General features: G+C 43.0%; 1 protein-coding gene across 2 annotated transcripts in view; it reads left to right on the forward strand.

Annotated features, from left to right (window-relative positions):
• Window positions 1–262: 262 nt before the first annotated feature.
• The window catches only part of LOC117411001 (E3 ubiquitin-protein ligase RNF217-like), a 35,338-nt gene continuing 22,858 nt past the window's right edge, over window positions 263–12,742 (forward strand). The window contains exon 1 of one of the 2 annotated variants that reach the window (XM_034018000.3): window positions 263–1,568. In XM_034018000.3, the coding sequence (XP_033873891.1) occupies window positions 609–1,568 (960 nt within the window). In that variant the 5' untranslated portion in view covers window positions 263–608. The remainder of the gene's footprint in view (window positions 1,569–12,742) is intronic. The other variant, XM_034017999.3, reaches the window with a different exon arrangement.

The raw sequence follows: 12,742 nt of genomic DNA on the forward strand, positions 1-12,742 counted from the left end.
AAGCATATACCAACATACCGAATCTGGTGAGTTTTCGAGCAAGTTTTGGCAGAAAGAATAATAATAATAATAATAATAATAATAATAATAATAATAATAATAATAATAAACAGCAATAACAATAGGCGTCCCATCATATGGCCTGGAAGCCTAATAATAAAAATAATATATAGCAATTAAATACTATACTGCATTCTTATTGTGAGCGCTTATATTACAGATAATACGACCAGCAAACGGAACAGCAGAACACAGAATTACCTTGCTGTATACTGGTCAATACGAAAGTATGAACGTAGGATGGCAGTGTCTCAGGAAACTCCCGTGATTGCAGAATACTATGTAAAACTTCTCCACTTTATCTTGTAAACTTTTTTTGAAGTGCCCAGAGGCCTATGTTGATTTTGGAAAATGTACTTATCGTAACTTAAAAGCAGGGTTTTCTTTCGAGTAAAAGAAAAGAAAACAAAACAAAAAAGCTTGTCGTGGATTGAATTTGTCATAACAGAACAGGGACCCGGAAGCAGAAGCAGCGTTGCTATTTATATTATTGGGTTCTTGTTCTGTGTGTTTATACTCAGCTGGAGTACAACACAGGCAGAGCATACATGGGAAGTTACACATTAGGAATGGAAGATGAGCAAATCTCTGTAAATGATGTTGAGAAAGAAATGCCGAGTATTGACTCTAAAGATTTGGACCTGGAGAATTCCAGGAATTCAGAAGAAGAATCTGTCGACGTTGGGATAGAAAATGCAGACTTTGTAAACAACGGCCAGCAAATTAAAGTTATACAACCCGATGTTGTTCTGGACGTGCATACACACAGGTTAGACATTTGTGTTGATCAGGATGAACTAAGCGATCAGGAAATTGTAAGGAAACCGACAGCTGTTGACATTTTAAAGAAAGGCTTCGGAACATCGAAACCTGTAACAAGTAATACTATTGATAATGTTAATGAGGACGATCAAAAAGAAAGTCGGGATGTCTCTGTGGATGTGATTCTTAAAAAGGGAACAGACCAACAAGGAAACTATAGAGAAAGTGGAATCAAAAACGAGCTGTGTATAGATCAGGAGAACGTAGAAAATGTCGCACTGACTTCTGATAATGAAGTGAAATTTACTTGCACTGAATCTGAGACTGACTACGTTACCTATACGACTAGTACCATTCAATCAAAAGGCAACGAGGAAACCTTCCAGTCGAAGGCACATATTTACTGCAGTGTGCACTGTATGAAAAATTACAATTACAGGAGATCGCCATTATTAGACAGTTTGCGAGAACAAAACAGTGTGGAAAGCCAAATAACATTATCATCACCGGTGAACAACAACACACATGTGCAAACAGAGACAGATCCAGATCTTTATTACAATGAGCCTTTCAACATATCCAGTCTGATTGATTCAAATTCTTTGGGGAACCTTTACTCTGGGGACTACAAGCCATTTATTGTGCTGACTTGTCGCGTTTGTCTGGAAGACAAGCATATCAAACCGCTTCATTGTTGTAAGAAGGCAGTGTGTGAGGAGTGTCTGAAAAGGTACCTGAGCTCACAGGTAATCACGATTTGAATGACGCTTGTGCATTTGGTGTGATGCAAGGTGGTGTATGGGGATTGTTAATGCACGTTACTCACATTTTTATAATTCACCCTCTTAGTGTAGATTATATGAGTTTATTATGCAGGTGAAGGATACCCTTCCTTTAGTGTTAAACTGTGCAACTTTGGACCACCAGCTCACACTGATCACCAGTTCACAAGTTAAAACTTTGTGAATGGTCCCAGCATTTCCTTACTTTGAATACTACTGGTGTCTGAATGGTTGAGGAAACTCAACAAACGTTTCCATCTGAATATACACAGAAGTCCAGATTAACTATTTTACAGCCAAACTGTTTGACGCCTGATTGGCTGAAGTATTGAACGTTTTATATTGGTTGGTTGTGTGTTTTGGTGAAATATTACATATGCTACTGGGTTCTACATGCTGTGGATAAATAGTGCTACTTGCAACCTATTTATTTATTTTTTTTCCAGAATATTGTACCTTAAAACTATGCCATACCGGAGGTCAAACTTGAATCCACTCTACAATTAATAACAAATCTGTTGGCTTCGATCCAATAAATTATAATACATGTGCAGTCTTACTCCTGTTTGTCAATGTTTGTTATGGACAGACAAAATGAAATGGGATTTGATTTCTTAAAAAAAAAAATAACAAACCGATTTAGTTTTCAAACTCCATATGGAACTGGTTTTGTGAAACCAAACCTAGTTTAATAAATCAAATTCACCCTGACTGTTGTGCCCTACCTGTATGTGTGGGTCCTATATTACTTTTTTTAATTGATCGTGATTTAATAAGTACCTGAAATTGCACATTGTACCCTGTAATCAAAATAGAATCATCACTGGGGTACTGAAGCATATACAAGTGACACTTGATATCAGTGTTCTCCTGAACTGCCCTGGGTTGCTTTACACCCTTGTCATGTATGCCTTCATCAGCCTGTAACAGAGGTATTCCCAGTTGGTTGCATGGCTACTAACATGACTATATGTAGATCAACATATGTACAGTAGTTTAAATTAAATCATTTTTCTAATGTGTTTTGCTGCATATTAGACCTGTGACCTTTTTATGAGGCACTGTGAAATGTCCATGCTCGCTCCCCTTGGGTAATGTTTATACTGTAGGTGTATGCATGCAATATTTCACAGATGAGAAACCTGCTAGTTTTGCACTTTAACAGTGCAGGATCCAAAGATGTGGAACTGTTATTGAGTTTCTGTTTATCAGGTTTACTAAGCAGTGTCTATGGAGTCAATTATGTTATCAGAATACCTTTTCTAGGGTAACCTAGCAAGACAGCCTTAATGTGCCTATGTTTTTTGTTTTGTTTCCCTGAGATAAAGCAGTGTTTACAGATGACACTCACAACCTCCTTCCGTGATAATAGCGAGAATAGTGGGGTCGGTTCTATTGATCTAAACAATGGTGTATCTAAATAATGCCACTGATAATTACAATTTGAGATCCAAGTTTATTAAAATCAAACCTCTATTTAGTGATACAGTATTGAGAGCAGTTGAATTGTCCCCAGTGTGTCAAAACTCAGGGCTTCTGGGAGTAAACTTGTGTGCCTCCAGCTGAGGCTACTTTCGCTGAATCTAACCAAGGTGGCTGAAGCAGATACACAGAGCGTAAACAGTGGAACAGAAAATAGCCAACCTGAATAATATTTCATCTTACCTTTTGTTACATTTTGAATGTTAGAGGTGCATTGAGACGTGGAGAAAGCGATGGCTTGACTTCAGTAAAAGGCAGAACAACAGAGGTTTTCTAGACAGCATTTCATTCGTACTTTAGTCATGGTTTGTTATGAATTAAAACTGAAACAGAATCCTCATCAATGGTGCAGGTTGTTTGGAAGCAGATGTAATACCTTTTAGGTCTATTTGCTTACAGTACATACATACAGAACGGTAGGAACTTCTATTACAGTTGTTTTCCGTGTTTTGGGAGCTCTGTGCATTCAGTGTTATTGCTGTTCTGGGCTTTGATGTATTTTGCTTACACAAAGGGACCTGGCAATGCCTAGCTTTTACCAAACATTTGACACTTGAACTATTTTTTTTTTTTTACATTTTTTACAAATCACAAAATAGGTTTAAAATGGTGACTGTGTGACTATTTATTTCAATGCATGCATAAGCTTTGTACCAGCCGTTTTTGCACATTAAAAATTCAGAAATACGCACTAAATTTAATGCCTAAAAATATGCATAGCAATTGTGCTGACTCCCCTAAAACTTCCACTAACAACCACATCTCCCAGAATACAATGTCTTCAGTTACTAGGAAACTGTACACAAGAAAAAATCAACCCAGCCCGGTTGTCTTTGCAGCAAATCACAGTAAGAATAAGAAAAATTCAAAGCTATACAGGTTGAAGTGTAAACACCCCAGTCCAGCTACAAATCCAACTGGACCCACCGTCACAGGCAACCGCTAAAATAAGGTGCCTATAATATTAATCAAACTGTTTTAGAACTTATTAATGCATTTACTTATTTTATTTTATATGTATGGCTTCACATTGAAGTTGTAATGTGTTCACTAAGTTTAAGAATTTAATGTTAAAATATAAGTAACGTAATTAATTTGTAGAGTCAGTGTGATACCTGGAAAAACAATGTGCTGAGCCGATAAAGAACCTTGTAGAACACACACGTGGTTGTACAGTAGTTCAAAGTAACATTGCAGTTAAAATGGAAGGCTCTTTTATTTTAATGTCTACCCCATTACCATTAAAGTTTGTACAGTATTTATCGAAATTACCCATGATAACTTCAAGGTAATGTTGCATTTTACCCCCTGAAAGTACATTTTTCTCTCAGTGTTAAAATTCTCCCAGACCCAAAACCTTATCTGGAGCACTGCATGCACTGTTTTATCAATTATTGTTTTTATATGCAAACTCTGTATTGTAAATACTGACACATAAACATCATTACAATATGAGATGCCAGCTTCTAAGAGAAGAGTCAAAACCCTTGCTTGTGGTGTGTTGTAAGCACACAATCTGATTTGAATAGTAATGCTCTTAATATTCTTTTGAAAGCCTGTGTGTTTATGCCAATACCCTCATTTGACACAGTCTTACTGTAGTGCTCTCATCTGCAGTACAAGACATATGTACATACACTAGGAAAAATGCTGTATGGTACAGTAGAACACACTGTATCTCTTTCCATGTTCTGTCAGTGTTAACATCTTGAGCAGCTCGCTAAGGGAAAGTTTGGTTTGGAACCTTTGTTAAACAGTATCAATGGTACAGTAAGTAGAGACATTTACTTGTGAATACTGTAGATGTGATTTGACTTTTAGTGGATCTGTATTCAAATTCTTTAACAGAATATAATACTGCACAGGCAAGTCTTTAAAATTCAAAAATGAACGGTAAAGGACTGGACAGCTAAGAAAAACTTAAGTTAAACTGAGGTGCTACTGTAGATAACCTGTGTTATATTGTAACCTGTATACTGTATCACTGGATATTTTGCGGAGTTCACATATTCTTTTGACCTACAGTACTTGTGCAGAATTGTCTGCTGTCTTCACACAAAAGCTTTAAAAAACTACTATCTAAGACCACACAAAAACAGTACGGGTCAGATCAAAGACCTTGATTTGGGTATTATGACACTGTGAGTTGTGACTTGAAGAGGGCTGCCTGATTGTCTAAATACATCTGGTTTCTTTTACTTTGTCATAATTGCTGTGCTCCACCTCATCTGCAGCCTGACTGAACCACAATACAGCAGATGTGGTGGGGATGAAGCTGACCTATCACACAGACATTTTGAAAAGGTTTGTTTTCTGTTTTCCGGTTCAGACTGAGATTATAAGGCATTAATACTGGGGCTCCAAAGGAGCCTAAAGGTTTATTGATTCAGTTTGGTACAGCATGGTCTTCTATTAAACTAGAATATGAAAATCAGAAGTGGTTGCGTGACTTAATACTGCCAACATGACTTTAAGAGGCATTTTATAGATTGTAGACAGAATTGGTAGGCTTGTATCTACAACAGTGTTCTTCAATTGGCAGCCTGCATGCCCAATTCGGCCCACAAGAGCCTTCCGTTTGGCCGGTTGATTGTCAGCTGTCCTTCATTACAAAGGCTGAAATTACAGATATGCAAGATTGAAAGGTCGCTGCTATCTACAAGGCATTTGTGTTCATAATACAGGAACAAATGATCACTGCACTTCATCTGGTAATGATTGGGAGTCTACCTAAATCCCGATTTCGCAGAAATCAGGAAATCGAGGAGTCACTGCGAAATTCACCAATGCATACCGGACAAATACGGAAAGAAAAAAAGAGACCTTGTTTAAATTAACTACTGCACAAAGCAAGCGATGCAAACTACGTATCTTCCGTCTGTAGATAGGCTTTTTTTCCCTTCACTGTCCTGTGTGCATTGCACTTAGGCAAAAAAAATAAAAAATTACGCCCTTAGACAAATAACATTTACAAAAAAATACTCCATTACTGTTCAAATGACAACGATGTTTTAATCAGCCTATCCATGCTTCTGTACTGGCTTTTCTGTGACCCGTACTGTACAGTAGGGGGTGGGACAAAGTCAGTGTTGCATTGTTTTAATTTAGGTTGCTAAAATCTAGTTTTCAGCATTGGAGGTAAAATACCAGAAATGGAAGACAAAGTAAAAAAAAGCAAAGTGTATTTCGGCTGATGATCGTGTCAAGATATTTCCCAAAGCAACTGTACATGCAGATGGAGGTAATTGTTTTGCACATCTTGTAATGTGTCTTTGGAGAAAATACGATCGATTGCTATTTAGCTTCAGAATCGCACATTAAATGAAAGGCTATTACAGACGCTGCTGAACGGAACGTAAAATAAACAGCTTTCAGAAACCAAACTGTTAAGGCAGCGCAGACAAAAAGTATTCCTGTCAGTTGTAGCCAAGTTAAATCAATACTACAGGTATGATCTAGCACAGCCACCTCACTTCAAACAACCTGCTGCTTACTTTTTAAACGCAGTTGGAATTTTAGACCCCAATTGGCACATTTTCTTTGTTTTGACTCGGTACTAATAAAATAAATTATCAGATGGGACAAATAACATGACAACGAATGTACTGCATATGTTGCCTTTATTAAAGTATGCCAGATGCCCTTGGGTAACCGAGTTTTGGGACTGTGACTAATTTTCACATCTGTATAACTTGGCAAAGCTTTGCCTTACATTTCCAACCAATTCAGTGGATGCAGACGTGCAGTCTCAATGTATGGGCAAGTCCACACCAGACAGAGAATGTCGGCAGCAACTGCTGGGGGATGTTGCATGCTTGCCTTTAACAAATGACAGCACTCTGTTTTAGTAAGGAAGCAAGTACCACTATTTTTTGGCTTTTATAGTGCTCTGAAATATTGTCTACTTAGGTTTATTTAATGTTTAAACAGGTCTGCAAAATCCTAATTTTATTCCATAACCTACCCGCGAAAAATACATATATAGACCCCTAATAATAATCCTTCACTTCCTTCCTTGTTTACAACTCACTCTGTATGTAAACTACCCTCAATCAATAAACATTTATTCACACACTCGTATGCACGTTCATTCTCATTTGCATCAGTACATTCCATAACCTAACAGTGAATACTATTATACAGTGTAACTTGTTATTTAACCTCTCCAAATAATTACTCCTCTCCTGTAATTTCTATATATCCTTAAGGTGCCTGTCTCCCCTGACTTACTGGGCTAAACACTGCAGTTGCCTAGAGAACCATGATTATGATTTGTATTTTGTACATGCACATTTATTATTAAATGGCGATCAGACATTGTAGCGTTGTAAGTGTTTTTTTTCTGAGATGTATTAGTTAATTGGTGCAAGTGTAGTCTGTTATGTAAAGTGCGATTGGATCATCAGATTTTCATGACCATTTAAACAACCCCCCATCACCCCCATTCCCATCATAGTACATAATAGCTATACATATGCACCAAAAAAAAAAGCGTATTCCTTGTGTTGTGATATCGTAAAAATATGTACGCAGGTGCTTGTGAGAGATATTTGGGCTTCATGTATAGAGGCTATACGCCTTTAAGAAGAAAGGCATGATGGGATATCAGCTGAACACTTGTCATCTGATATACAAATGCTGAGGTGCTGGATTATTACACTCTGGTTTCATGCAACAGTTATGATGGTGACCAAACGTGTGTGAGTACAGTTGGTTAAAAAAATGGTAAAAATGAACAGTTGCATTCAAAAAATGTAAAACAGCGAAAAACAAAAATAGACGAACATTAACAAAATGCCCTGAAAACTTAACATAAAGAAAACAATTTCAATGAAGCAATAAGCTCAGTAATTAATCTAAAAAGGAAGTGAAAAGGTTACCTTTTTTTTTGTAAACTTCAATAACCCTACGTTATCTTTCTCCAGTCAAATTGTAGAGTGCCTAAATAAGCACGGTAATTTATCATAATAAAAAACAGTAATAAAAAAGAGCAACCAGATAAAGAAAGACAACATTTATTCAAATGTTTTGTCGTATTATATATTTAAGGTAGGGCAAGTTTATTTTTCTGTTAAAAGTGCTCCCGGCTATAATGTTCTACCACCCGGCTGTACAGAATTCCTGCGGAGAACCCTGTTCAAGGATGGGAATATTATAGGTTTTACTGGGCAATTATAAAATTACAAGTCATAGGAAGGAAAAGTTAGTCTAATGAAATAAAACTTGAATGACTTAACCCCCTGTGCAACAGAGTCTTAATTTCCTTCCCTGGACCTCTCCATAAGTGGAAAGGCCGTATTCATAACGAGCAGAATAATAGTAAAAGGCTTTTTCACAGCAAAAGTACCCCATTAAACCTACAATGTCTTCAGTTCTGATCCTTCACTAAAATTGGTCTGTGCTGGGTATAATTTCCTCATTCTTACAGTAAAGGGGCAGTATTTAAAATCGACCTGGTGCATGCAGATCAACATGTTCAAATGTTGGAATGTAATGAATTTGTCTGCTATTTTTAAATGAATTGCCACTTGTCTTCAGTGCTCAAAGGGAGGGTAGAGTTTTAATTCTGATGTTATACAAACACAGTCTGTAGAAAGGGACTCTTGTCAGTCACAGTAATTGTAAGTAATGACTGTGATTAAAAATATCTTTGGAGTTCAAATGGCTGCACACAATATAGGCTCTTCATTAGCTGAACAGTGGGTTTCTGTATGCAGCCACCTGGATTGCCTGCCCTTGACTTCATTATAAAAAAACAAAAACAAATGGACATTCGATTCATTTGCAGTTCTAGATTGTTGTTTTTGCTTGCTGGAATCTGGGGCGACCCCAGAAGAACTCTATAAGACGTATCTGAGGAGAGTAATTGACACTCATGTGCATGGGCAACTAACTCGCCATTGTCTGGAAGCAAGCTCTCACAGGGAGTTTCCAGCAGTCCAGGAAATATCTCCATTTACAGTAGTATGTCAGTGTGACAGGATGGACCGAGGTTTGAGACTCAGAGACAGTTGAAAGTTCAAAAATAAAGTTTTTAATAAACAAAAATACAAAATAAACCAGCACAAGGGCCAAACAAAAAGGTTTAAACATAAAACAAACACAAAGCAAAAAACAAAACTTACAAAAATAAAGATTTCCAGGCTGGGCGTTGCCTTCACTGGAACAGAAAAACACAGCACAAACAAAACACACTCCTTCCAGAACTCTCTCTACCACTCTCCAACTCTCTCCCTCAGCCAGGGCCTCTCCCCTGGCTTTTATCCCCTGTGGCTGGAGCCCAATTATTCAATAATTACTGATTAGTCAATTAGGGCTCCAGCCACATTCTCACATGTTTTCCTGGCAGGGAGGAATTTTAACCCCCTCCCTGCCAGTCCCAACCATGATCATAAAGACGGGGCAGTACCCCGTCACATATCCCCCCCCTTGTGCCAAGCACAACATGGCCTAAATGGCCACCTCCCCCCTCAGTCTCAGTCCCGGAAGAGGGGGAAGCACAGTGTCCATGGGGGTGGCCATGGTGGGACGTTCGGCACCACCCAATTCTTCGTGGCCAGCAGCTCCCTCTTCCGGGGCTCCGGCCACACACCATCTTGCCGCGAAAGTGCCGCTGGGGGAGCTGGTCTCCTGACCTCCCTCCCCCTCTTCATGGCCAGCAACTCCCCTCCGTGGGGCTCCGGCCATAGTGTAGCGACCCCAGGCGAAGCAGGATCCCCGAAGACCCCAAGCGACGGCAGCAGCAGCGGACCCTCGGGAGGCGACGGCAGCAGCAGCAGACCCTCGGGAGGCGACGGCAGCAGCAACGGACCCTCGGGAGGCGACGGCAGCAGCAGCAGACCCTCGGGAGGCGACGGCAGCAGCAGCGGACCCTCGGGAGGCGGAGACGGGAACGGCGGCCCGGCTCCCTCTGGTGGCGGAGGCAGGAACGGCGGCCCGGCTCCCTCTGGTGGCGGAGGCGGGAACGGCGGCCCGGCTCCCTCTGGTGGCGGAGGCGGGAAAGGCGGCCCGGCTCCCTCTGGTGGCGGAGGCGGGAACGGCGGCCCGGCTCCCTCTGGTGGCGGAGGCGGGAACGGCGGCCCGTCTCCCTCTGCTGGCGGAGGCGGGAATGGCGGCCCGGCTCCCTCTGCTGGCGGAGGCGGGAACGGCGGCCCGGCTCCCTCTGCTGGCGGAGGCGGGAACGGCGGCCCGGCTCCCTCTGCTGGCGGAGGCGGGAACGGCAACTCGTCTCCCTCTGCTGGCGGAGGCGGGAACGGCGGCTCGTCTCCCTCTGCTGGCGGAAGCGGGAACGGCGGCCCCTCTCCCTCTAGTGGCGGAGGCGGAAACAGCAACTCGTCTCCCTCTGCTGGCGGAGGCAGGAACAGCAGCTCGTCTCCCTCTGCTGGCGGAGGCGGGAACGGCAGCTCGTCTCCCTCTACAGGTCCCTTCAGCCCTAGGCCTGTGGGCTTCCCCTTCTCGGGCCGTGGACGCACCGACTCCTCCCTCTCGGGCCGTGGACGCACCGACTCCTCCCTCTCGGGCCGTGGACGCACCGACTCCTCCCGCTCGGGCTCCTCCCTCTCGGGCTGTGGACGTTCGGGCTCCTCCCTCTCGGGCTGTGGACGTTCGGGCTCCCCCTCTCTGGGCGAAGGCAGCGGCCCCCATTCTGGCTCTCGGGACGGCAGCTCCTCCCCTTCTGGCTCTCGGGACGGCGGCTCCTCCCCTTCTGGCTCTCGGGACGGCGGCTCACCCCTCTCTGGCTCTTGGGACGGCAGCTCCTCCCCTTCTGGCTCTCGGGACGGCAGCTCCTCTCCTTCTGGCTCTCGGGACGGCAGCTCCTCCCCTTCTGGCTCTCGGGACGGCGGCTCACCCCTCTCTGGCTCTCGGGACGACGGCTCCATCCCTTCTGGCTCTCGGGACAGCGGCTCCATCCCTTCTGGCTCTCGGGACAGCGGCTCTTCCCCTTCTGGCTCTCGGGACAGCGGCTCCTCCCCTTCTGGCTCTCGGGACAGCGGCTCCTCCCCTTCTGGCTCTCGGGACAGCGGCTCACCCCTCTCTGGCTCTCGGGACAAAGGCTCACCCCTCTCTGGCTCTCGGGACGATGGCTCACCCCTCTCTGGCTCTCGGGACGATGGCTCACCCCTCTCTGGCTCTCGGGACGATGGCTCACCCCTCTCTGGCTCTCGGGACGACAGCTCCACCTTCTTTATTGGAATGATTGGGGCGTCTCCCATATCTACCGCCAGGTAATTAATGACCATCAGGGCCAGCTCTGCGAAGGACGCCGGGTGATGCTGTTCCTCCCACTTTTCCCACCTCCCCCCATCTCGACGCCACAGCGTGTTGACAACTATGGGGAGGTCGTGGGAGAGGTCTGCCTCAGGGTGCATCAACCAGTCCCATATTTCCTGGGATGGTGGTGAAGGCGGTGATGTAGGAAGTGGTGGGGTGGCTGCCGAGGACGGGGTTTGCAGCTGCTCCTGGTCCCGATTGTGGGGGCATCCTGCCCAGTTGTGGCCATCCACCTCACAGTACCCACACCAGTCAGCTGGTAGCCCATCTGGACAGGACCTCCACTGATGATCCTCCTTCCCGCACCAGGAGCACCAGGGGAAAAGACTGGCTGGGTCCTCCAGCTGGGGTGGCTGTTGTTGCAGCAGCCTACATTTCTTCGGCTGCTGCTTCTCCTGCCTTTGCCGCTGTCTGCTCTTCTTCCCCATTTATCAAAAAAAAAAAAAAAAAAAAAACTCCCAAAATTCAAGAAAAAAAAAAAATTACTGCTCTGAGCCTCCAGGTGGCGCTCTCCCGTTTCTGACACCAAATGTGACAGGATGGACCGAGGTTTGAGACTCAGAGACAGTTGAAAGTTCAAAAATAAAGTTTTTAATAAACAAAAATACAAAATAAACCAGCACAAGGGCCAAACAAAAAGGTTTAAACATAAAACAAACACAAAGCAAAAAACAAAACTTACAAAAATAAAGATTTCCAGGCTGGGCGTTGCCTTCACTGGAACAGAAAAACACAGCACAAACAAAACACACTCCTTCCAGAACTCTCTCTACCACTCTCCAACTCTCTCCCTCAGCCAGGGCCTCTCCCCTGGCTTTTATCCCCTGTGGCTGGAGCCCAATTATTCAATAATTACTGATTAGTCAATTAGGGCTCCAGCCACATTCTCACATGTTTTCCTGGCAGGGAGGAATTTTAACCCCCTCCCTGCCAGTCCCAACCATGATCATAAAGACGGGGCAGTACCCCGTCACAGTCAGTCATTCATTTAAAAAAAAAACAGGCTGTGTTGTCACGCTACAACATTTCTTTTTTTCCCTTCTTTCCTTTTTTTATTTGTACACATTTCTGTATTAGTAATGGATGTTTTCCTCTTCAAAATGAAGGGAGTTCTAGGCTTAAGTAAAATATAAGTTAGCTGATTGGTAAATTTAACCAAGATAACTCATTTGTATTCAACTAGTACTGTATACAGTATAATGGAAAAGGTACTATTAAAAAAAAAAATACAGGCAAGGTTCAAAAGCATGCCTGACCGTACTGTAAAACTTCTCGATGGTCTGTTAATGGAATCTGGTCTGAGCATACTTCAATGAAAAATGGCAAGGGTGTGGGGGGTAATAGCAGAAAAAGTATTCTGATTATTTGCTGATTTGTGACAATTT

This window comes from Acipenser ruthenus, chromosome 6, assembly GCF_902713425.1.
Source record: "Acipenser ruthenus chromosome 6, fAciRut3.2 maternal haplotype, whole genome shotgun sequence".
NCBI classification, from domain to species: domain Eukaryota; kingdom Metazoa; phylum Chordata; class Actinopteri; order Acipenseriformes; family Acipenseridae; genus Acipenser; species Acipenser ruthenus.